At 41.1% G+C, this 26,027-nt stretch overlaps 1 protein-coding gene across 2 annotated transcripts in view; it reads left to right on the plus strand.

Moving 5' to 3' along the window:
• The window catches only part of PAWR (pro-apoptotic WT1 regulator), a 117,758-nt gene that overhangs the window by 67,105 nt on the left and 24,626 nt on the right, over positions 1–26,027 (plus strand). For both annotated transcript variants that reach the window (XM_036296777.1, XM_036296778.1), the window contains one exon: positions 8,720–8,851. In XM_036296777.1, coding sequence (XP_036152670.1) covers positions 8,720–8,851 — 132 coding nt within the window. The remainder of the gene's footprint in view (positions 1–8,719; positions 8,852–26,027) is intronic.

Genomic DNA, 26,027 nt, shown 5'->3' on the forward strand with positions numbered 1-26,027 from the left:
CTCTGCCTGCTGGCACCTGCCTTGGCTGGCCTGGTGCCGCCCACTTGCTGGTCCTGCACCCTGCTGACTAGTCATCCCACCATTTGGTCAAATTTGTATATTACCCTTTTATTATATAGGACTAGAGGCCCAGTGCACAAAACTCATGTACAGGGGGGTATCCCTCAGCCCGGCCTGCACCCTCTCCAATCTGGGACCCCTCGGGGGATGTCCTGGGATCGGGCCTAAACCAGCAATCGGACATCCCTCTCACAATCCAGGACCGCTGGCTCCTAACTGCTCACCTGCCTGCCTGACTGCCCCTAACCGCTTCTGCCTGCCAGCCTGATCACCCCCTAACTGCTCCCTGCCCGCCTGATTGACGTCTAACTGCTCCCCTGCTGGCCTGATTGCCCCCAACTGCCCTCCCCTGCTGGCCTGATCCTCCCCAACTGCCCTCCCCTGCTGGTCCGATCCTCCCCAACTGCCCTCCCCTGCTGGCCCGATTGCCCCCAACTGTCATCCCCTGCCGTGACCTGCCTCCTCCACGCGAGGCAGCGGAGATGCTGGGACCGGCCTCCTTCATGCAGCTCAGAGCTGTAGGACCCCCAGGCCTCACTGCGCAGAGTGGCCACCAGGCCCTGCCTCCACTGTTCGCGCTGCCATCTTGTGGCGGCATCGCACAAAGCGTGACGCCACCAATGCTTTTATTACATGGGATAATGTTGAGATAACAGGGCCTGGGGCCAGATGGGCGCTTGGGTCAATTGGGGGTACCACTGTAGAGTGCATGGTATTCCAGCCAATTTACTGTACATTTGAAACTGGTGTGGAATGGTATTGAATGTAAACTGTAGTTGGAAACAAAATTCAATACACTAAATGGATTTCATGTCTAATAAATAGGTTCTACCAAGCAGTTGGAAAATTGAATTTAGGGTTGTTATACTACTTAGGTTATAGTGCCAACTGTACCCCTCAATGACTTTGTGTCCTTAAGCCTGTTACTTAATTCTAATCCTCAGATCCCTCTCTATAAAGTAATACCTACTGCTTAAGGTTTTTATGAAAATTACATGAAGTACTAGATCAGTGATGGCGAACCTTTTGAGCTCAGCGTGTCAGCATTTTGAAAAACCCTAACTTAACTCTGGTGCCGTGTCACATACAGAAATTTTTTGATATTTGCAATCATAGTAAAACAAAGATTTATATTTTTGATATTTATTTTATATATTTAAATGCCATTTAACAAAGAAAAATCAACCAAAAAAATGAGTTCGCCTGTCACCTCTAACACGTGTGTCAGAGGTTCGCCATCACTGTACTAGATGTTAATGCTTAACAGTGCCCTAGAAAATATTCAGTTAATTGTAGATGCTATTACTATTTTAAGTGATAGCTGGGATTTGAATCTAAGTTCATTGATTCCAAAATCTGAGTTTTTAGTTTGTAATTTTCTAATCTGATGTACACTTTATTGACAATTATGAAGAAAAAAGAAAAATCAGTCTGGAGATAGTTAATGCGTATTTTCTGTCATTCATACATAGTTTTTTCCACTCTATGTGAAATTGCAAACATTTCCCATTTCCTTGAAAATAGTTTTAAATAATATTCTACCACTTTGTTCCCTAGAATAAGAAGTATTATGCTATTTAAAATAAAATCTTTATCTAGTTCTAGTTATTTTAGTCAATGCAAAGTTAAATTTTATTGCTATTTTAAAAACTTTATTATGGGAATTTCAGTCATACAAAAGGAGAATGCTGTGATAAAGTCCCCCATGGACCCATCCTTCAACCTCAACAGTTGACAACTCCTGGGCAATTTTATCCATGGCAGCACACACTGCCCATTCTATCTCTTGTATTATTTTGAAGCAAATCTAGATGACATACTATTTTATTCTTAAACATTTCAGTATATATGTCTCTAAAAGATTAGGAATATTTTTAAATAAAAAAAACAATATCACTCTCACACCTAAAAAAATAAAAATTTCTTAATCTCAAACTCCTGAGGCTTAATTTCATCATATATTCATTGTTCAAACTGTCTCTTAAGTGATAATTTAAAAAATAGTTTTAAAATAGTTCCTTTATTGAGTACAAAAAAGAGGTTAATATGTTGGTATTGGTGTCCTTACTCTGAGTTTCATATTTATTAGTTGTAGATACTGGCCATTTGTCTTTATAGTAGAAGCTTGGTTCTATATGAAGGAGCACTAAAAATTGTTTTATCTATATATATCTTAAAAAATATTTTCATTGATTTTTTTTTTTTTTTTTTTTTTTTTTTTTAGAGAGAGGAAGGAAGAGGGATAGAGAGATAGAAACATCGATGAGAGAGAATCTTTGATTAGCTGCCTCCTGTACGACCCACACTGGGGATCGAGCCTGAAACCTGGGCATGTCCTCTGACCAGGAATTGAACCAGCGACCTTTTGGTTCTTAAGTCGATGCTCAACTTCTGAGCAACACCAGCCCGGCTGTTTTCTATATTTTTGAAGAGTTGTTAAAAAAAAAACACGAAATATCTTATGTAGCTCCAGAAGCCTAAAATATTTGCTGCTTGGTTGTTTTTTTTTTATAGTTGTTTGAACCCTGCTTAGTGTGTCCCACAGTCTGGATTTTCATAATTGCAGCACCATTGTGGTGTCTAATATGTTCTTCTATCCCCTCTAGTTCCTGTAATTTGTAATTACATGTAGAGGCTTAATCAGATTTAGGTCTTTTTTTTTTTTTTTTTTTTTAACTCATTTCATTTGTTCAGTATCTCCACTCTATTTCTTCTTCATACTATTATGGTGTCACTTACATACAATAATATGCTACTGTTTTAAGAGTGCAATTTGATGAGCTTTGGCAAATGTACACAACTGGGTAAACCACCATGGGAACAGGATATAGAACATTTCCATCACTACTTCTGCCCCTTTCAGTCAGCCCCCTCACACCCAACTCCTGAGAACCACTGATCTTCTTTCTGTCCCTAAGATTTCGCTTTCTTTAGAATTTTATATGTGGGCTCATACAGTACATAGTATCCACTTTCTGGTGTTTTTCTTGTAGTAGTAATACTTTTGAGATTTTTTCATTTTGTTTCTTAGTATTCCATTACATGACTGTACTAGTGCTTGTTAATATGTTCACCAGTTGGTGGTCATTTGGACTACTTCCAAATATTATGAAAAAAGCTGATTTTTTGGTACAAGTTTTCAGTGAACATGTTTTCATTTCTCTTGGTAATAACTACTAGTAGAATTGCTGGGTCATATGGTAAGTGTATACTTATTTAAATGTATCAGAAACTGCCAAACTGGTTTCCCACATGGCTATATCACCTTTAGTTCCCACCAACAATAGAGGAGATATGCAGTCGTTTCAAATCCTCACTATCACTTGGTATTCCAGTATGTGTATAGTGATAGTCCATTATGGTTTTAATTTGCATTTCCCTAGTAGGTAATGGTATTGAGACTCTTCTCTTGTGCTATTTTGCTGTGCCTGTATTTTCTTTGGTGGAGTGCCTTCAAATTTTTGCTTATTTTTAATGATGCACTGAAATTCATCCTTGGTATGTGGTGTGTGGAATAAATCCAATGTCATTTTTTAATACAGCTATCCAGTTATCCCCAAACCACATATAAAAAGCCCATCTTTTCCCACTGATGTGAGTTTCTACTTTTATTGTAACTTAACTTGCTTATGTATTTGGATCTATTTCTAATTTTTTTATCCTATTCCTATGAATTCGTATTTTGAGTCCTAACTAACAGGACTTTAAAGATACCCTAATTTCCTTTTTATTTAGTTAACTTTGTCAGATCTATAGGAATGATCTGAATAAATTGTTTAGAACATGTTATAGCTTCTCTTTTTTAACAACATTAGTTGTTTGCAATGAAGATCATACTTTTTTTTTAGGGGGGTTATTTGTTAAAATATTAGCGTTCTAAAATGTAATTTGGGAAAAGAAGAGCTTGGTGAAATTCAGAGATGCTTATTATCATCTCTGTTTAAAAGTTGATTTCATGAAAAAAAAAAGCTCACTTTATTTCAGTTTATACTTGTCAACCCAGTTCTCATGCAACTTTCTAATCCATATAAAAGGAGAGAATGACTTTTACATGTTTATATTTATTTAGAAATGAGGGCTAGGAAGAGAGATAGGGAATTCAGTCCCACATTATTGATACAAATATAATATAAAATCATTTTTTATTTTCATTTTTTTCCTCTTAGATATAAAAAACTTATACTTCATAATAACTCTAAACATATTTAGGCTTCTTTTTGGTTCTCCTTTGCTAGTACTTATTTAAAAACAACTCTCTCTCCCTTAAAGATACCAGTCAGTTATGTGCTTAGAGAATTATTAATCTTTGCAAGAAACAGAAGTAGAAAATGTCTTTGCTCACCTTTGTTTATTAACTCAGTTGTTTTTTGTTTTCATTCTTTTCTTATTTTTCACAATTTCTATGAAATTGTTCAGCTAGGTATATTTATTCCAGTTATGTAAGATAGCTTAAAGAATTTTAGGGTGCTTGTTGTTAAAAGAACTGCACAAGTTGCTAGAAGAACGTAAGAACTGCACAAGTTGCTAGAACTTCAGAGGGAAGTTGTGATTCATCAAGCAATCCCTATTCTAAAAGCTGCCTTGGGTGTAACATGCACACACTCCACAAAGATAGTATGTGTAATGAATAGGTTCCCAGGTCAGTGGACAACGGTGTTTACATGGAAAAGAACATTGAGGATTTTAACTTGGGGTGCCACAGTCCATCTCCCTGATTTGTCTCATCTTGGTAACTCATTCATTCATTTATTAAACATTTACTGAAGAGTTTTTGGTTTTTTTTTTCCTTTCTTTTAATGTGCTACTGGTAAGGGAGTCTACATTTATAGAGGATGTGAGAGGAGGGAAGGTTAGTGTTGAAGGGTTGGGTCTCAGAAATGAAAACAAAGATAACATCCCAGTGCTCAGGGAGTTCATGGCTCCCTGCCTCAACTTTTACTTTTTATTTGTCTATTAGAGGCCAAGTGCATGAAATTTGTGCATGGGTAGGGTTCCTAGGCTTGGCTGGCAATCAGGGCTGATCGGGGCCTCCGGCTGCTGGCCAGGGCCTCCCTTCCCTGGCTGCTGGCTGCTGGCTGCTGGCTGCTGGCTGCCGGCCTAAGCCTTCCTTTGTTCCGTGCCACCCCCTGGTGGTCAGCGCACGTCATAGCGAGCGATTGAACTCTTGGTCTCCCAGTTGAACTCCTGAGAGGACACTTTGCATGTTAGCCTTTTATATGTATAGACTAGAGACCTGGTGCATGAAATTCATGCTGGGGGGCAGGGGGGCTGCACCCTCTCCAATCTGGGACCCCACCGGGATCGGGCCTAAACAGGCAGTCGGAAATCCCTCTCACAATCCAGGACTGCTGGCTCCTGACTGCTTGCCTGCCTGATCACCCCCTAACCACTCCCTTGCCAGTCCGATTGCCCCTAACTACCCTCTCCTGCCAGCCTGGTCACCCCCAACTCCCTCCCCTGCAGGACTGGTCCCTCCTAACTGCCCTCCCCTGCTGGCCATCTTGTGGTGACCATCTTTGACCACATGGGGGCGGCCATCTTGTGTGTTGGAGTGATGGTCAATTTGCATATTACCTCTTTATATATTTATTTATTATAATCCTTTATTAGATAGGATTCTACGATTTAAGAATTCTAGCTTTATGCTACTGCCGTTCAATCCTACAGCCAGGGATTTTTGCAATTCAGGTACTGGAGAAAGGGATGGCTGCTTTTGTAGAGGGGAAGATTAGAGATGAGACCACTGTATTCTGTCCAGGTCTTGTATTCTTGCTTCTCAGCCCCCACTGTACATTAAGTGGTTGATTCTTTTCTCAGTACTATATACTGAAGAATTCCTTTGCTTTAATTTTCTTTTCTGTTCTAGGACCTCTGTCATACAGTTTACATTATTGTGGTTTTATACATTTTTTTAAAAAATATACTTTATTGATTTTTTACAGAGAGGAAGGGAGAGGGATAGAGAGTTAGAAACATCGATGAGAGAGAAACACCGATCAGCTCCCTCCTGCACACTCCCCACTGGATATGTGCCCACAACCAAGATACATGCCCTGGACTGGAATCGAACCTGGGACCCTTGAGTCTGCAGGCCTACGCTCTATCCAGTGAGCCAAACTGGCTAGGGCATGTTTTATACATTTTAATGTTAACCAGAATGAGTGTTCTGTCATAAACCCTTTTTAAAAATTAATTGTTCTGGAATGTCTTACGTATTTGTGCATCCAGACGGTCCACCCACCCTCCTTTCCAAATGTATTCTCTTAAGATCTTGATTGACATTTTTTATTTTAGAAGTTGATTTAAGATTATTGACACCTACAGTATTAAGTTTTTCTCAATTTAAGAATGGATTTTAATTTGTTTCTTAGTCAGGTTTTACAGTTTTTTTATAAAGTGTTTCAGTTTATTAAGGTTATTTTTAAAATTATATAATCTCATTGGCTATTGGTGTTGCTTTGGGAAGTTATTTATTTTTGCTTACTTATTGAAAACCATCTTAAGTAGCTCTAATAATTCTAAAATATTTTAGGTTATATTCTTGATAAAATCATATCATTTGAAGTGATAGACTTTTGCCTTCTTTGTAATGCTGAAATCTTTTTTTTTTCTTACCTAGTTTTATCAGACAGTCCTTCCAGAGTAATGTTAATAACTATGTTGATGGTGGACATTAATGTCTTAAATCTAATTTTGCTTTTAAATTTTTTTATATTTTACCATTTTTCATGATCCTTTATTGGGTTTTGTTTTCCCAAGAGGAAATATTTCCCCATAGGAAATATTTTTTCATAGGGTCAAATTATCTATTATGTTGTTTGGCTAGTCTTCATTTTTGGTCCTTGTCTTTCTTAACCTGTACAGTTAATTGCTGTATACAGGTTATTTTCTCAAAATCAGTTTGATCATGTTTTACTTATATGCCAGGGAATTGTAGCACTATAACATCTTTCCATGTTGTGTAGTGAAAAGTACAGAGTTTTCAGGCTATTTATAGTATATTTATATATTATTTATATGTGATCAGAGCATATGCCTTTCTAATTTTCACCTTTGTGAACTGTGAAGGACCTGAGATCTTACCTTGCTTGCAGGCCAGCATGTTAGCCTACTATAGTTTTATGGATCCTGGCAGAAGATAGACGTCTCCTGGGTCAGAGACAAGGACAGTTTATTACTCATAGCAATTGCAGTAGCGACAGTATCATCTTTTTTCTTGTACTGGTTATCCAAGCCCCAGTTCCTACAGGTTACATAATTAGGACCAGATGACACCAGTACTCATAGTTTCATTACAGGAGAGGACCCCGAACATTATCTGGAACCTCCCCCTTCCGTTCTTTTCCTGATGTTCTCCCCACGTCATTCTAATTTAAGATTCCTTCTCAGCTTCCATATCCCCCATTGTGAACCTTGTGTCTGAATGTGCTGCTTATGTACTAGGCTCCTCCTATTCCAGACACTCCAGTGATCCTTCTTGACTTGCACAGTGGCCTCTCTCTTTTCTCTCTCTCTCTCTTTGGAGAATTTGTAAGTTCTGTTGTCTTTCCTGCCATTCTGTACGTTGGTCAGTGTATTAGTGTTTGCAGAGTGCCTGCAGGGACATTGTTTATTTTTTTGTCTTTCATAGAATCCTTTAGGGCAGTGTATTGGTTAGGAATGTGTTCAGTTACAATGGGTGTAATGTATAGAGTTTTGTTTCTGATTATGGGTTGTTATTTTTTCATGTAAAAAGTCTGGAGATAGATAATGCTGATGTTGATTCAGCTTTTTCGCAACACCCTTTCCTATAAGTTTTTCCATGTGCTCTTCCCACCATCTGAAATTTTCTTCTTTCTATATCTACGGTTGCAGATATTACCCATCCTTTAAATTATAATCTCTTCTACAGAGTCTTTGTAGAGGTGAAAAAACTCTTCCGTATGTACTCACAGGTACTAATAAGCTAGAAAGTAGCCTTTATAATTAAGTTTTATATACATGTCTCACCTTCCCTGTAGACCAGTGATGGCGAACCTTTTGAGCTCGGTGTGTCAGCATTTTGAAAAACCCTAACTTAACTCTGGTGCCGTGTCACATATAGAAATTTTTTGATATTTGCAACCATAGAAAAACAAAGTCTTATATTTTTGATATTTATTTTACATATTTAAATGCCATTTAACAAAGAAATATCAACCAAAAAAATGAGTTCGCGTGTCATAGGTTCGCCATCACTGCTGTAGACTATACAGACCATGTCTGTGGTGTATCTTTTTTGATTTCCTCCAAAAAGTGCCTTGTTTAAAGTAGACACAGTTTGTTTACTTGTTGAATGGATGATACAGAATGAGTGAACCCTACCTTAAGCAAATCTTGAGATTAGATGTTGGCAGTGATGTGAATATGGAAGTTTGGATATTAAGCAGATAATTTAATTTACAGGAATGAAATGTATACCAGTATATTGCTGAAAGAAACATCTTTATTGTGTAAATTAGTTTCTGAATGCACAAATATTTCCTTATACTAACAAATGTATTTCCATGTACTTTTAAAACATTCTATTAGTTTCTGAATGCACAAATATTTCATTATACTAACAAATGTATTTTCATGTACTTTTAAAACATTCTATTAATATTCAGTGAAATAAAATGGAAACTATCCTTTCTTTCAGTGCTTAGATGAATATGAAGACGATGAAGCGGGGCAGAAAGAGCGAAAACGAGAAGATGCAGTTACACAACAGAACACTATGCAGAATGAAGCTGTCAGCTTATTAGATCCAGGCAGTTCCTATCTGCTACAAGTGAGTATTTAAAAATGCTAGGATGTCACTAGCTCTTTTTAATCCTCACTGGAAAACATGCTGAGAGAGAGAGAGAGAGAGAGAGAGAGAGAGAGAGAGAGAGAGAGAGAGAGAGAGAGAGAGAGAGAGAGAAACATCAGTCGATTGCCTCCTGTACACACCCTGACCAGAAATCTAACTGGCAACCTTTTGGTGCATAGGATTATGCTCAACCAACTGAGCCACTCCAGCCAGGCATCACTAGCTATTTTAATGATAATTTGTAAGTTACTATTAATAATTTTTCTAGTTTCATTTTGGTTACATCAACTCCATTGAAATATTTTCAATGGATTTAAAAACTGATCTTTCTTATCTCCAAATACTTATGATTTAAGCAGTGCTTGGTCTTTATTTCCTGATCAATGAATATTTGCTGACTGACTAATAAACAGTATCACAGTATAAAAAGTGTCAGATATAAACAGTATCAATTGTAAAAGCAACCAAGAATAATAATCACCTCTTGGTAAAAACAACCAAGACTAATAATTACCTCTTAGTAAGTTTAAATGAGTGTATAGTTCTGTTCTAGTTTGATATTTGTTTTAGAATTGCATAGCGAATAAAGAGTTCAACAGCAAGTTTCTACAAAGTTAAATGTTTAACCATAATAAAAGACAAAATTGTGAATTGTTAGAAACTTCTATATTTCTGTGTAATTATAAAATATTTAAAATAAAATTTAACTCAGTTTTAAATTAGTTGGTTTTTTAAAATTCATGTGGTATAGATAATTGGAAGTTAATGGCATTGGGATGATTAAGTATTAAGAAAATCACTTTGCAGAATCCTTTAATATAAACTCTCTTGGAAGTGATCTTGATATAATGTAATCTTAAATTAATTTGATCACATTTTGAGGTCTTAAATTAGTGTAGTCTTTTCAGAGTTCCAGTTTTTACTTTTTTAAAATGAATTTTATTAAGATACCACTTTCAGAGGAGTTTCCAATAACATCCCCATTTTATTGATTAAAAATGAAATATAACTTGTCTATTAAGTTGCAAGATAATGATAAAAGTGCATTTGGCAGAGAGAAGCAAAGTATTTTGAGATGGTTTGGAATGCGGATAAAAGACTTCGTTCTCCTCTGCTCTTTGAGGAGATCTATTGACATGAAGAATCGAAGCGTGATACAGGTTTATCTGCTCACCTGTACCCAAATTGTTGCTAATAGGACAAATAGAACCTATTACAGATAATGGTGTAAGCTAACAAGCAGCATCTGTGTGACTATTCATAATCGAAACTATCTTTGTATCCTTTGTCTAACACAGTTGAAATTGAATTTGGGCTTATTCCACCTGTAGAGTGTTATGCTAAGTGAAGTAAACCAGTCAGAGAATGACAAGCACCATATGATTTCACTTATATGTGGAATATAATGAACAAAATAAACTAACAAACAAAGTAGAAACAGACTCATAGATACAGAGATCAGACTGACAGCTGTCAGAGGGGAAGGGGGTTGGGGATGGGTGAAAAGGTGAAGGGATTAAGCAAAAAAATAAATAAATAAAGCAAAATTCATAGACACAGACAACAGTATGGTAATTGCCAGAGGGAAAGGAGTGGTGGGGAGGTTCAAGAGGGTAAAGGGGAGATAAATGGTAACAGAAAGAAACTTGACTTTGGGTGGTGAACACACAATACAATATACAGATGATGTATCATAGAATTGTACAGTTAAGACCTATATAATTTTATTACGCAATGTCACCGCAATAAATTCAATGAAAAATATGTATTTTTCTGTGAGCCCTGGTGCTTGGATGCAAAATACATAAGTAGTGCTTAATTTCCCTTGTTTGTTTGTTTTTCTTTTTCTCAAAGGACCTTTTTTTTTTTTTTTCATTTTTAGAATGGAGCAATGATGAACAAATAAATTACACATGAGAATGAGAATCCTAATCTGAAAATTAAAAAAATATGGGCCTAGTCCAGGTGAAGATATAGGCTTAATTTATTGGGATAGAGGCAATATAGCATTTTTTAAAAATATGTTTTTATTTCTTTTAGGGAGGGAAGGAGGGAGGGAGCGAGAGAGAGAGAGACATGGATTGATTGCCCCCTGTATGCACCCTGACCACGGATTGAACCTGAAACCTGGGTATGTGCCCTGACTGGAAATCAAACTGGCAGCCTTTTGGAGCATGGGACAATATTCAGCCAACTGAGCCACACCAGCTAGGATGAGAATATATAGCATTTTAAGACATGGTTTCAGTTCTTGGTCATGCCACTTATTCTGGCATACTCAGATAACATCAGGCAGCAGCTTTTAGAAAGAGGGTTGATTTCTTTCTGTGGAATGAAGCCCTTACCCAGTGAAAGCTGGGGTGGCTTGTGTTAGAACACAGGGCTTATTCCCAAATACAGTATATATGCGGATATGGAACAGTCTTGGCTGATCTGGGTTCTCTGAGGAGCTTTCTGCCTCATACAGTTTATCTTTTTTCCTGTACCTTTTCTAATTTCTTGCCAGGCCCACTCTTCCTTTCATTTTGTTTTTGTTTCATTAGCAGTGAGGATGTGACTCATTTTTTACCTTGGTTCCAAGTGTCTGTTTTGCCAGGCTCTGTGCTTAGGATGAAAGTGGGGCTCTCTTTCAAGGGTCCCAAATGGCCACATTGAAGTTGGAGTGGGAAGAGGAGCTCCTCTGTCTCCATAGCTGACCGTTCTCTGAGTTACTACCTAAACTCACATATTTTCCTACTCATATAGGTAGATATTTGCTTGCAACTTCAACTTCAAAAAACAAAACAGAGATAATTTTGGTATCATTGGTTGAGTTAAGGCTTTTTTAATAACCAGACAGACTTTTTTTCCTTAGCCTTATCTGTGAGTCTGAGCCATTCAGTGAAACAAAACTTCAAATATGAAGAATAAAATAGGAATATGAATGTGGTATTGGGAACAGGTAGAGTATTTTAAATTTCTACTTGACATATTTTCAGATAATATGAACTAGTGGTAATAAAAAAATAATTAAAAAATTTTTCTGCCCTGGCTGGTGTTGCTCAGTGATTAAAGTGTGTCAACCCAGTCTCCATTCAATTCCCTGTCAAGGGCACGTGCCTGGGTTGCACGTTTCCCTGCCCCCTGGTCAGGGTGCAAGGGTGGCAACCAATAGAAGTACCTTTCTCACATAGATGTGTTCTCGTTCTCTCTCTCTCTCTCTCTCTCTCTCTCTCTCTCTCTCTCTCTCTCTCTCTCTCTCTCTCTCTCTCTCCCCTTCCTTTCATTCTCTGAAAGAAAAAAAAAATTGATGGAGAAAATAATCTCAGGTCAGGATTAACAAGAGAAAAAAGGATAAGTATTTTGTGAAATTAAAAATGGATCTGCCTTATGACCTAGCTATTCTACTTCTGGGGATTTACCTAAAGAAACCCAAAACACTAGTTTGAAAGAATATATGCATCTTGTGTTCATTGCAGTGTTATTTACAATAGCCAAGATATGGAAGCAACCCAAGTGCCCATCAGTAGATGAATGGATAAAAAAGTTGTGGTAATTTACACAATGGAATACTACTTGACTGTAAAAATGAATGAGGTCTTACCGTTTGCCATAGTATGGGTAGACCTCTAGGTCCATTATGCTAAGTGAAATAAGCAGTCAGAGAAAGACAAATACCATATGATTTCACTTATTTGTGGAATCTAAATAACAAAATAAATGATCAAACAAAATTGAAAGAGACTCAGACACAGAGAGCAAACTGGTGATTGCCAGAGAGGAAGGGAATTGGGGGGCTGGGTAAAATAGGTGAAGGGATTAAGAAGTGAAAATTGGTACCCTGGCTGGTGTGGCTGAGTTGGTTGAGCATTGTCTCATGCACTGAAAGGTCACTGTTGAATTTCGGACAGGGCACATATTCAGGTTTTGCATTCAATCCCCATTTGGGGTGCATGTGGGAGGCAACCTATTGATGTTTCTCTTTTACATCAGTGTTTCTCTTTCCCTCTCCCTTTCTCTCTCTAAAATCAATAAAAATGTATTTTTTAAAAAAGAAGTAAAAATTGGTAGGTACAAAATTGTCACGGGGTTGTAAGAAAAGCAGAGGGACTATGGTCAATACTATTGTAATAACTATGCATAATACTAATTGGGGTACGGGAAATATCAAAGGGAACAATATGTAAAGTATATGGTTGTTGCCCTAGCTGGTTTGGCTCAGTAGATAGAGCGTCAGCCCTTGGACTGAAGGGTCCCAGGTTTGATTCTGGTCAAGGTCACATACCTTGGTTGCAGGCTCTATTCCTAATCCTGCTTGTAGAAGGCAGCCAATCTATGTGTCTCTTTCACATTGATGTTTCTATTTTTGTCTCTCCTCCCCTTCCTCCCATTCCCTCTAAAAATCAATGGGAAAATATCCTTGGGTGAGGATTAATAAAACAAAAAAAAAGTATATGGTTGTCTCATCACTCAGCTATACACCTGAAAACAATCCTGTATAATAAAAGCCTAATATGCAAAATGTTCGACCGGGAGTTTGACCGCTTTCTATGACGTGCGCTGACCACTAGGAGGTGGTATGGAACATGGCGGGCATTGGCGATGCAGTGCTGGCAGCGGGCAGCAGTGGAGGCACTGCTGGCCCCAATGGGCCCCAACGAGAGCGAGACCATGGCAGGATGGTGGAGCAGATGAGCGGGTGGTGCTAGGCCAAGGTGGGTGTGAGCGGGGGACCAGTTACCCTGCAGATTGCCCCACAGACAGTGACCAGTGGCGGTAGCAGGGGCTGGGGCTGCTGCTCGGCTCCCAGGTGCTGAGGGAGCTGAGTGGGGGGCCAGGCCCTGACCAATCACCCCACAGATGGTAACCAGCGGCTGGCAGGCCCTGATCGCCCAATCGGGGCCGGTTCCCAGGCTGGGCGGGGAACTGGGGGTGACCAACCTCCCTCAGCACCCGGGTGGGGGGCTGTGACCTCTTGCCAGCTACCTGGGGGTGGGGGTGACGGGGATGGAGGTGTGAGAATGCGGGGTATCCACCGAGCTTGCTCTCACTCCTCCTACCCTCTCCTGGGACGCCAGGGCTCCTGCACCAGGGAAACCCCTGCAACTCAGGTGGCGGGCACTGCAAAGAGCCTGCCCCGCACCCATGTGGCCTCTTCTGGGTGAGCTGGGCCACAGCCGCTGGGACTACAGGGGCCGGTCGGGCTCCCCAAGGGTTCACACAGGAGCCGGTCTGTGAGGACGGTCGGGAGAGAGCACAGTTCCTGCCTGGCTTCTGTGCAGTGCCACTGGACAGCCCAGAGGTCCATGCTGCGCCCCAGCCCACGGCTTCCGGCCATGCTCACCGCATCTCCACGTGGGGACTCAGGAGCTGTGACTCAGGCAGAGGGTGGTACGTGGGGCACCAGGGGCCCAGGTGCTGCCTAGGGCCCAGAGGTCAGCTGGGACCTGCCGTTCCTCATCAGACTCTCACGCTTTGATGACTGGCCAGGCTTAGGGACTGCACCCATGCACAAATTTCATGCACCAGGCCTCTAGTCCTATCTAATAAAGAGGGAATATGCTAATTGACTGTCACGCCCTCACAAGATGGTAGCATGCACAGTCAATAAAGAGGGAATATGCTAATTGACTGCCATGCCCTCAAAGATGGTGGCGCCCACAGCCACAAGATGGCGGCACCCAGTCCCCTCAGGCCCACCGTGGGGGCAGGCGAGTGGCACGGCCGGGCCTGCCCCATGCGCCTCCCTCTGGAGTCCCCCAGTCCCCCCAGCCCCCTAGCTGCCCAGGGCCGGCCTGAGGCACAGGCAAGCCTCAGATGGCGGCTGCCCAGCTGCTCAGGTCTAGCCCACGGTGCAGGCAAGCCTGGGATGGCAGCTGCGCAGCCGCCAGGGAGACCCCAGGCTCAGGTAACCAGGCCCGGCCTAGGCTTGCGCTGCCGGCAGTAGCAGCAGCAGAGGTGTGATGGGGGTGTCACATTTCCCTGATCGCAGGGTTGCCTCCCGCCCCTGAGGGCTCCCGGACTGTGAGAGGGTGCAGGCTGGGCTGAGGGACGCCGCCCCCCCCTCCAGTTCATGAATTTTCATGAACTGAGCCTCTAGTACAAAATAAAATTGAAAGAAAAAAATATTTTCTGGATAAGTTCTTTGAACCAAGTAGATATCTTAATCCCCATCAAACTTTCTATCTCTATCCATTTATCAGATATCTATTTACATATATATAGATAGATAGATAGATAGATAGATAGATATACTAGAGGCTCGATGCATAAAAATTTGTGCACTTGGGGTGGGGGGGGTCCCTCAGCCTGGCCTGTGCCCTCTTGCAGTCTGGGATCCCTCGGGGAGGCTCCCCGAGGGATCGGGCCTAAGCTGGCAGTCAGACATCCTCTGGCAGCCTGGGAGCCCTCGGGGGATGTCCACTTGCCAGCGGGGAGCAGGCCTAAGCTGCAGGCAGACATCCTTAGTACTGCTGAGGAGGCGGGAGTGGCTCCTGCCACCACTGCTGTGCTGGCAGCCATCAGCCTGGCTTGTGACTGAGCAGAGCTCCCCCTGTGGGAGTGCACGGACCACCAGGGGCAGCTCCTGTATAGAGCGTCTGCCCCCTGGTGGTCAGTGTGTGTTATAGTGACCAGTCATTCCCAGTCGTTCTGTTAGGGTCAATTTGCATATTACCCTTTTATTATATAGGATAGAGGCCTGGTGCATGGGTGGGGGCCGGCAAGTTTGCCCTGAAAGGTGTCCCGGATCAGGGTAGGGGTCCCACTGGGGTGCCTGGCCAGCCTGGGTGAGGGGCTGAGGGCTGTTTTCAGGCTGGCCACACCCATTTCAGGGAGGAGGGTCCTGCTGGGGTCCTGGCCAGCCTGGTGAGTGGCTGATGGCTGTTTGCAGGCTGTCCAAATCCCCCAGCGGGGAACCTCATCCCATGAGGGTGTGGCCAGCCTGGGTGAGGGGCTCATGTCTCTTTGCAGGCTGGCCACAGCCCCTTCAGGGTGAGGGTCCCCCTTGGGGTGCCTGGTCAGCCTGGGTGAGGGGCTGATGGCTGTTTGCAGGCTGGCCACGGCCCCCAGCCACCCAAACTCCCAGTGGAGGCTAGCTGGAAGAAGGTATCTGGGATTTATTTATCTTCTATAATTGAAACTTTGTTGCCTTGAGTGGAGGCCACAGCCGGCCAGGGCAGGCGGGAAGTTTGGCTTCCTCCATCTCCGGGGCAACCATGCCTCCTGCTTGCTCCAGCTCCGTGGCTGCTGGCTGCCATCTTATTTGGGTTAATTTGCATATAGTTGCTCTGCTTGGCTGGTGGGCCTGGCTTGGGATGTAGCAGAGGTGTGGTCAATTTGTATGTTTTTCTTTTATTAGATTAGATAGAGGCCTGGTGCATGGGTGGGGGCTGGCTGGTTTGCCCTGAAGGGTGTCCCGGATCAGGGTGGGTGTTCCGCTGGGGTGCCTGGCCAGCCTGGGTGAGGGGCTGAGGGCTGTTTTCAGGCTGGCCACACCCACTTCAGGGTGGAGGTCCCCTCTGGGGTGCCTGGCCAGTCTGGGTGAGGGGCTGATGGCTGTTTGCAGGCTGGCCACACCCCCTTCAGGGTGGGGGTCCCTACTGGGGTGCTGGCCAGCCTGGGTGAGGGGCTGATGGCTGTTTGCAGGCTGGCCACACTCTCTTCAGGGTGGGTGTCCCTACTGGGGTGCCTGGCCAGCCTTGGTGAGGGGCTGAGGGCCGTTTTCAGGCTGGCCACGCCCCCTGGTGACCCAAGCTCCAGCCTCTCCTTTTTTTCTTTTTTTTCTCTGAGATTTATTTATGTTCTATAATTGAAACTTTGTAGTCTTTAGTGTAGCCTAGGGTGGGCCAAGGCAGGCAGGAAGCTTGGCTTCCTCCATTGCCAGGGGCAGTCCAAGCCTCCTGCTCGCTCCAGCTCTGTGGCCGCCACCATCTTAGTTGGGTTAATTTGCATACTTGCTCCTGATTGGCTGGTGGGCGTGACTTGAGCGTAGTAGAGGGATGGCTATTTTGCAGGTTTCTCTTTTATTATATAAGATATCACTTTATTGAGTCACTATTCCCTAGTTTATCTGATGGGTTATACCCTGTTACCATCTGTATTTATTTTTTATTGGTGCTGTAACAAATTGCCACAAATTTGGCAACACATTTATCATCTTACAGTTTTTTAAGTTGGAAGTCCTACATGGATCTCATTAGGCTAAAATCGAGGACTGAAATCATAGACTAAAGTTAGGGCTGAATTCCTTTTTGGAGGCTTTAGGTGAGAATCAATTTCCTTTCCAGCTGTTAGTGGCCAGTTGTCCCCTTCCTTCTTCAAGGCCAGCAGTGGTGGGTTGAGTCCTTACATGGTGTCATTTCACATTTCTTCTTAGTCATATCTCCTTCTGCCTTCTGTCTCTCTTCCACTTTTAATGACTCTTGTGTTTACATTGGGCCCTCAAATAATCCAGGATAATCTCCCTGTTTAGAGTTGTTGATTACAAGCTTAATTTCCCTTTGCTATGTAACCTAATATGTTAGAACAGCAGTTCTCAACCTGTGGGTTGCGACCCCTTTGGGGGTCAAATGACCCTTTCAAGGGGTTGCCTAAGACCATGGGAAAACACATATATAATTACATATTGTTTTTGTGATTAATCACTATGCTTTAATTATGTTCAATTTGTAACAATGAAAATACATCCTGCATATCAGATATTTACATTACGATTTATAACAGTAGCAAAATTACAGTTATGAAGTAACAACAAAAATAATTTTGTGGTTTGGGGTCACCACAACATGAGGAACTGTATTAAAGGTTCGTGGCATTAGGAAGGTTGAGAACCACTGTGTTAGAAGGTTTTAGGGGTAGGATGTGGACATCTGTGAGGATCATTATTTTGTCTGTCACCAAACTATCATTATTTACTTTGTTATTCAAATTATCCCAGATAATTTGAACTTTTGTATTCTTTGCCACATCTCCATCATTCTTGGAATACTTCTTTGTTTCCTGGTATAAGATATTGCGGGCTCATCTTTAGCTTTTCTACCTCTAGCCCTGGAAGCAACCATTGCTCTAAAGAGACTTGATTCCTTTTACTGGAAAATGATATTTTGAAGCCAAGATCTAGGCTGTGGGTAACATGTATATCTTGTGTTAGTAAAATGTCACTATTTCTAAACATTAAAGAATTTAAATTTAAAAAAATGTCACTATTCCTAGTTCCCCTCTATGTTCAGACCTGCAAAATATATGCAAGTCTATGTATGTGTTTATATGTATATCTATCCATGTAGATATTGAAACTAATTTATACCAATAACTCCAATTCTAGCCTGATACCATCAGGTTTATTCTAGTACCTGTACCTCCCTTTTTGTGACATTGAGAAATCTATTTCCCATTATTCTGAATATATTCTCTTATTTGCTCAATTCCTCTGTATGTAAGCTATCTCCCATTGCCATTCCTTCCCCACACTTAGGCCCTGCTTGCTGCAGGTGAGTTCTGACCTCCCCTGTCGCCTCTCCCTGTGAACACTTGCCTCATTCTCTTCAGGCTTGGACATCCCGTGCCAGGCTGCAGGATGCTGTCCATACTCTGCTTGATTTCTGACTCCTCATATCAGGGCACCCCCCTCTCCTTGTCACACTGCTTAGTTCTCCTGTCTATCCTGTGGCAGGCTGCTCTTCCCTAGGGTCCTTGTCCTTGTTCCTGCTCAGACTCTGAGACTGCGTGCTGCATTGCTCTCCCATGGGGACGCCTTGTCAACCTGGTTAAGTTTTAACACCTCTAGGCCAGGATGCCTCTCTGTGGACACTCTTCATCCTCATTGGGCTCATCCTTCTGCATAGATGTTCTCCGTGCCCTGCAGAGACTGTGAATTCCCTGCACCAGGCCACCTCTTTGAGGGCATTGAGTGTGTACACTTCTGGGACCCTAAAACCCTATCCTGAGCCACCTCCTAAATTGATGACCATCACACTCTGCTTGTGGTTCTTGATTTCTCTGCATGTGACTCCCTTTCCGACCTTGTTTCAGGACTGATAGTCTGCCTTCCCTTTCCTGCTTTGTAGACACCCACCTTATTTTGCACATCCTCTGACTTCTCAGGCCAGGCAAGTCCCTGCTGCTGTATGGACACTCCTCTGTTTGCTTGGACTCTGATTCTCTATGCCAAGCAGCTCTTCTTCATGTAGGGTTTCAGTATTTCGATACCCACTTAAGGACTTTAGGACGGACTTATTCAGGGAAGAAAGAGGGATTATGAGTTTTTCTCTTTTTTAATCTTTGATAATTTGATAAAGTTGTTGTCTTCTCATTAGTTATTTTATCAGTTATATACATTACAGATACTTTATTTTGTATTCATCTTCAACAGTCTGTCTTGCTACATTATGTATAGGTATTTTAAGTCAATCTTGAGGGCCAGTTAGCATGTTACACCATAATTTTACTGGGAGCTATGGCTTTGTTGCTAATTAATTCAGTAAGTATTATTTTGCTATATGTGATTTTTTTTTTTTTTTAAAAAAATCTTTACCTGAGGATATTTTTTTCTGTTGATTTTTAGATAGAGTGGGAGGGAGGGAGGAAGAGAGAGAAACATAAATATTGATGTGAGAGAGACACATTGATAGGTTGCCTCCCCACATGATCCCCAACCAGGGTCCAGGGATGGAACCTGCAACCCAGATACCTTGACCAGGAATCGAACCTGAGACCCTTCTGTGGGCAGGCCAGCATTCTAACCACTGAACCATACCGGCCAGGGCATGTCACATGTGCTTTTGTATACTTGTTTATACTTGACTAGTTCTGATCAGCCACTGCACCTGTAAAGACAATGTTTCTGGGATTTCCTTATTGACCACTCTTAGCTTGAATATAGTAGAATGTTTTGTTTAAACTTATACAAAATAGTTTGTGCTTTGCCAACATTTTCTAAGCTCTACATAGTTCTCTTCTCCTTCCCTTTAGTAATATAAACCATCCCATTGCAAGGAAGATTATTCCAGGAAAAGTATATCTTAAACCAGTTGCATAACAGGCTTTGGGGTTCTTTGAAGGTCTAATTACATAGTCTTTGAAAAAAAATTTTAAGAGCAATATCAGTCTTAGCACTTGTATTTTCTTTTTATAAAGACTTTTAAAAATGGATTTTTATTGATTACAGAGAGGAAGGGAGAGGTAGAGAGAGAAACATCAATGATGAGAGAGAATCATTGATTGGCTGCCTCCTGCACGCCGCCTACTGGGGAATGAGCCCGCAACCCAGGCATGTGCTCTTGACCAGAATTGAACCCAGGACCCTTCTGTCCACAGGCCAACGCTCCATTCACTGAGCCAAACCAGCAATTGTATTTTTTCCTTGAAGTTTCTGTGATAGTGGTATTTCCTCCACCCCGCCTCCCGTCATATTTAGAATCGAATTAATTATAACTGTAATTGATCCCTTCGCCACATCCTGCGAAGCCGTGGGGCAGGCGCTTCGGAACCCGGCCCCTAGCCCCCTTCGCTTTGCTCTGGAAGATTCCGACAGGGAACAGTTGGAAATAAGATAAACTGAAGAGAGAACTAAGATGGCGGCATAGGTAAACACCGGGAAATTATCGCCTCACACAACAATTGAAAATTACCGCAAAGGACTGAGCAAACATCATCCAGAACAACAGGAAGGCTGGCTGAGTGTAAATTCCACAACTAGAAGGAAAGAAAAGCACGCTGAGAGCCAGAGGCGCTGCGGAGGTGAAGTGCAGAGGTACGTCGCGCGAGGAAAGGGGGTAGCACCTGAGGACGCGGCTGACTTTTTGAGTCACAAGCTCCTGACTGCTCTGAACTCCGGTTCCGGGAAGTCTCTGGGGACCCAGGACTCATACGGGGAGAGGCTGGTCTGTCCGGCAGCGAGCGAACTTGAGGGCGGCTTTCCCTCAGAGGTGCTTGCAGCCGTTACCGGAACACTGAGATGCGCGACTCCGGGCGGAGAATCGGCCATGGCCGCTTTCTCCGCCCTCTGACTCCCTGAGACCCCGCCCCACCCAGGCTGCGGCAGAGGCTTTTGCATGTGAATGTACCTAACTGCAGCCGAACCAGGCAGACCTGGAACTTCCAAGAGAAGGCCCAAGGCCCCGCAGCGGCTTGCATTGCTTCACAGCTGAGCCTATTCGTGGCTCCTGCTGTGTGGCCTCAGGCAGAGGCTGAATTAGCACCTCCTTAGATCCAGGAGCCACTGTACCCAGTGGTCAGAGGGGGTCCATCCAGACTGCAACTCCTCAGATCCATAAGGGACGCACTCAGGGAGCAGACTCAGTGAGCACCAAAGCCCCACTGAAGCAAGTCTTGCCCCAGAAGGGTGTCTTCAGCACAGAAGTTCTCCCACTTTAGACACAGCTGATTCTCACAGCCAATTGGCCTGGAGGTCAATTCCTCCCAGTGATTCTACAACAACCAAGGCACCAAGAGTGCACCAAGAGTGTCCACCCCAGGTAACTGGGGAGGCTGAGCTACTGGGACCTACAGGACACCTGGTGCACAGGGCCACTCTATCAACACAGGGAAGCTGCCAAAATGCGGAGACAAAGAAACAGGTCACAAATGGCAGAAATGGAGGAAAGCAAACGATTGGATATAGAGTTTAAGGCCACGGTTATAAGGTTTTTCAAGAATTTTATGGAAACCGCCGATAAATTTAATGAATCCCTCAATAAGTATAGGGAGACCATGGAGGACATGAAAAAGGACCAACTAGAAATTAAGCATACACTGACTGAAATAAAGAATAATTTACAGAGATCCAGCAGCAGAAAAGAGGATCCCAAGAATCAAGTCAAAGATTTGAAATACAAAGAAACAAAAAATACCCAACTGAAAAAGAAAAAAGAAAAGAGATTCCAAAAATATGAAGATAGTGTAAGGAACCTCTGGGACAACTTCAAGCGTACCAACATCAGAATTATAGGGGTACCAGAAGGAGAGAGAGGGCAAGATATTGAAAACCTTTTTGAAGAAATAATGACAGAAAACTTCCCCTACCTGGTGAAAGAAATGGACTTACAAGTCCAGGAAGCGCAGAGAACCCCAAACAAAAGGAATCCAAGGAGGACCACACCAAGACACATCATAATTAAAATGCCAAGAGCAAAAGATAAAGAGAGAATCTTAAAAGCAGCAAGAGAAAGACAGTCAGTTACCTACAAGGGAGTACCCATACGACTGTCAGCTGATTTCTCAACAGAAACCATGCAGGCCAGAAGAGACTGGCAAGAAATATTCAAAGTGATGAATAGCAAGAACCTGCAACCAAGATTACTTTATCCAGCAAAGCTATCATTCAGAATAGAAGGTCAGATAAAGAGCTTCACGGATAAGAAAAAGCTAAAGGAGTTCATCACCACCAAACCAGCATTATATGAAATGCTGAAAGGTATTCTTTAAGAAGAGGAAGAAGAAAAAGGAACTCTTACCATTTGCCACAGCATGGATGGAACTGGAGAGCGGATAAATACCACAGGATCTCACTCATTTGTGGAATATAATGAACAACATAAGCTGATGAACAAGGACTGATCCAGAGACGGAGAGGCATTGATTGGACTGTCGGGACTTGGAGGGAAGGTAGGGGAGGGTGGGGGTAAGGGGGAAAGATCAACCAAAGGACTTATATGCAAGCATATAGGCCTAATCAATGGACATGGACAACGGGGGGGTGAGGGCATGAGCGGGGGTGGGGGGGGTGGGGGGTAGAGGGTAACGTGGGGACAAGGACACATATGTAATATCGTAATCAATAAAAAAATATATTAAAAAAAAATTATAACAGTAATTATTAAGTTGTCACCCTTTGCTTGGAAATCTTGGCCACAGAAATATAGAAGCTTTTGGTTAAAAAATCTAGGGTGGAATTTACATTTGTATAGAATTTTGTTTTAATATGTAGAAACTTCAAGCATTTTCCTCCTTAAAATTCTAAGGAATTTTTTTCGCTGCACAATAAGAATTGCTTTTTCTAGCTAACGTTTCTTATTCAATATATGCCAAATTTTCTCTTTTTCAAAAAATATAGAGATCACTTTAAATTCCATCTGTAATTATTGATTTTAGAGACACATTATAAGCAAAGTACTACCCTTTTGAAATTCTCTACTAATACTAATATAGTCTATCCAATTTTGGGAACATTTAATTTTTAAGAAATGTAATTTGATTACTAGAATCACTGTGAAGTAGTATTTAGTTGCAAATTTGATAATCTAATAAAAGAACATATTCAAATCTACCAATAAAAATGTAAGTGTTGTCTTCCTTCATTAGATTTTTAACTATTGGAGTATTAGTTATATAGAAATAAGCTTATCCAGTTAACTGCCATGTGTCCAAAACAAAAACCATCCCCACACGCCACGATATTTTGAATTTAATTTAAAAAATCAATTTGTAATGAATATTATAAAAATAAATATATTACAATTCAGGTGTTCTTGAATATTTTCAGTTGAAAATTCTCACGAAAAATGATTTTATTTATTTATTTATTTTAATATATATATATATTTAATAATCTGCCTTATCTCGCTTTTTTTAAAAAATATATTTTATTGATTTTTTTACAGAGAGGAAGGGAGAGAGATAGAGAGTTAGAAACATCGATGAGAGAGAAACATCGATCAGCCACCTCCTGCACATCTCCTACTGGGGTGTGCCCGCAACCCAAGTACATGCCCTTGACCGGAATCGAACCTGGGACCTTTCAGTCCGCAGGCTGACGCTCTATCCACTGAGCCAAACCGGTTAGGGCACGAAAAATGATTTTAAAGTTGGTCTTTAGATGCTTATGGCAGGCAAATCGTTAAATTCTAATTGTTTGCACATCTTGGACATAAGGATGGAGTGATTGGATCAAGCATGTTAGCATAATAACTTTTAACTCTATAGCAAATACTGTATAAACTTAGTTGAGATAAGTTTTAAGTGACCAGTTTTAAAAAAAACTAAGAAATGTAGAAAATTTGTATTCTTTAGCTTCCTGTTACTATACTTAACTGGAAATTTGTCTGATACTGACTTTCATTTATAGTTGGACCAAAGTATAAAATTAGTATAATGCCACTAGAGTTTAGTGTTGCTGAAAATGCCGTCCATTCCACATTTCTGTATTTATTAAAAGTCTGCTCTAAAACTGTTTAGTCAAAGTTTAACCACATTAGGGCAATGTCTATTTAAGCCTCAGGAATATTATTTATTGCCAGGTTGTTATACCATTTCAATCTATACATCAGTAACCCACCGATCAGTAAAGTCCAGTAAGGGCTGTTTTTATCAGCAGTTCTGCTTATTCTATTTCAGTAAGCAGTAGTTTGGGTAATCAAGGTTATGTCATGTTTTGAAATATGTCAGTTATAATTAAAATGAGAGCCCTGGGTAGTGTGCTCAGTAGTTAGAGCGGCAGCCTGAGCCCAAAAGGTTGAGGGCTCAATTCCCAATCAAGGGCATGTACCTGGGTTGTGGGTTTGCTCTCTGTTGTGGGAGGCAACCAGTCAATATGTCTCTCACATTGATTTATTTTCTCTCTCTCTCTTTTCCTTCTGTCTTTCCTTACCTCCCTCTCCCTTCTACTCTCTCTGAAAAACAATGGGAAAAAAAATTCTCTGGTAGGATTAACAAAAACAAACAAAGAGATACGATGTTTTGGAATTTAGGGCATTATTAGCATTTTTTTCTTACGCATATTTAGACAGGTATCATTTAAGGTGTATGCCTTAGTTTTAGTTCATATAGAATAAGATTAGGGAATTTTTATAAAAGAAAACTGTTATAAAATGTTAGTTGAACTACTGTTTGTGAAATTTTAGGGGAATAAGTTCCATATGAAACCATTATCAGCTTTCAATAAAATGTATTTTGAGTGGATACACATACGCTTAATATGTCTTTCTGCTTTATCTGAATAACCAGTGATTAAACATTTTAACCTAATTATTATGGTTCAAAAATAACTTCAAAACTAAATTTTATAAAGTATATTCTTTGTTGGTATTCACTAGAGATTTCATATTTTTATAAATAGATTTGTTTCACATGTTTGCTGTACAGAGTACCAAGAATTCATCTGCCTTATGTTTACGGGGTGCCACATTAACGACAGGCAAATAAAGAAACTATAAAGCCCGATTTTCAAACTTTTTCATCTCATGGTACACTTAAATTAGTTACTAAAATTCTGTGGCACATCAAAAAATATATTTTTTTGCTGATCTGACAGAAAAAAAAAAATAGGTATAATTTTGATTCATTCACACCAGATGGCTAATGTGTTGGCTGTTGTCATTTTTTAAATTTGACAACCTAAGGGAAAAGAGGTCAGTGCCCCTGACTAAATAGTCAGGTATTTCATGTTTTAAAAGTTTTTCAGCACACTGTTGAAAATAGTCTAAAGTTTACTTTGTCTAGCAAGTAAAGAATAGCTGATGCCCAAGGGAGGGTTACAATGTCTTTGAACCAACTGGCAAAGCATGGCTTCCCCAGAGGTAATTCTGCTAAGTCAAGCCCACACACAGCGGTACCTCTAGTGTCGTGTCACCTGGTTACTTCCGTTAATGGGTTAATTACAAAGGAGTTGTGCTAACCATTTTATTCACCTATACCATTTAATTTCCACAATAATCCAATAAAATAGACATTGGCTGCTACTCCTTTTTGAAGATGAAGAAACTGAGACTGATAGATGTTATATAACTTACTCGTAGTAGTGGCACTGGGATCTAAATCTTAGTCTAACCATATGGTTTGCTGTACTGTTCCCAAATTGATATGTCCTTTATTGCACCATGCAGTCAGTGCTCTCAGTCTGGAATCTGGTCATCTTATAAAGAGAGGTTATTCTCTGACTTTAATTATATCTGAAATTTTTTCATTGTAGGGTCTCTCTTAGAGACTTTTAATGATTAAATAGAAAAAAGAGTTATCAGTGTTTACAAGACTCATCATTTAATTTTGACCAGTTTTTATAAAATGATAATGTAAAAATATTGGGAGAGCCCGGGCAAGATAATAATTTTCCCACCCCAGTGATTAATATTAACTTACAGCAATTTTTTTTGTACTTTAGAATCAGCATAAAAAATACATTCTCACTTTTTATTTTTAGCTGTCTTTAAAAATGAGCAATGGCTCTTAAATATATGGTGGA

This window comes from Myotis myotis, unplaced genomic scaffold (genome assembly GCF_014108235.1).
Source record: "Myotis myotis isolate mMyoMyo1 unplaced genomic scaffold, mMyoMyo1.p scaffold_m19_p_3, whole genome shotgun sequence".
NCBI lineage: Eukaryota > Metazoa > Chordata > Mammalia > Chiroptera > Vespertilionidae > Myotis > Myotis myotis.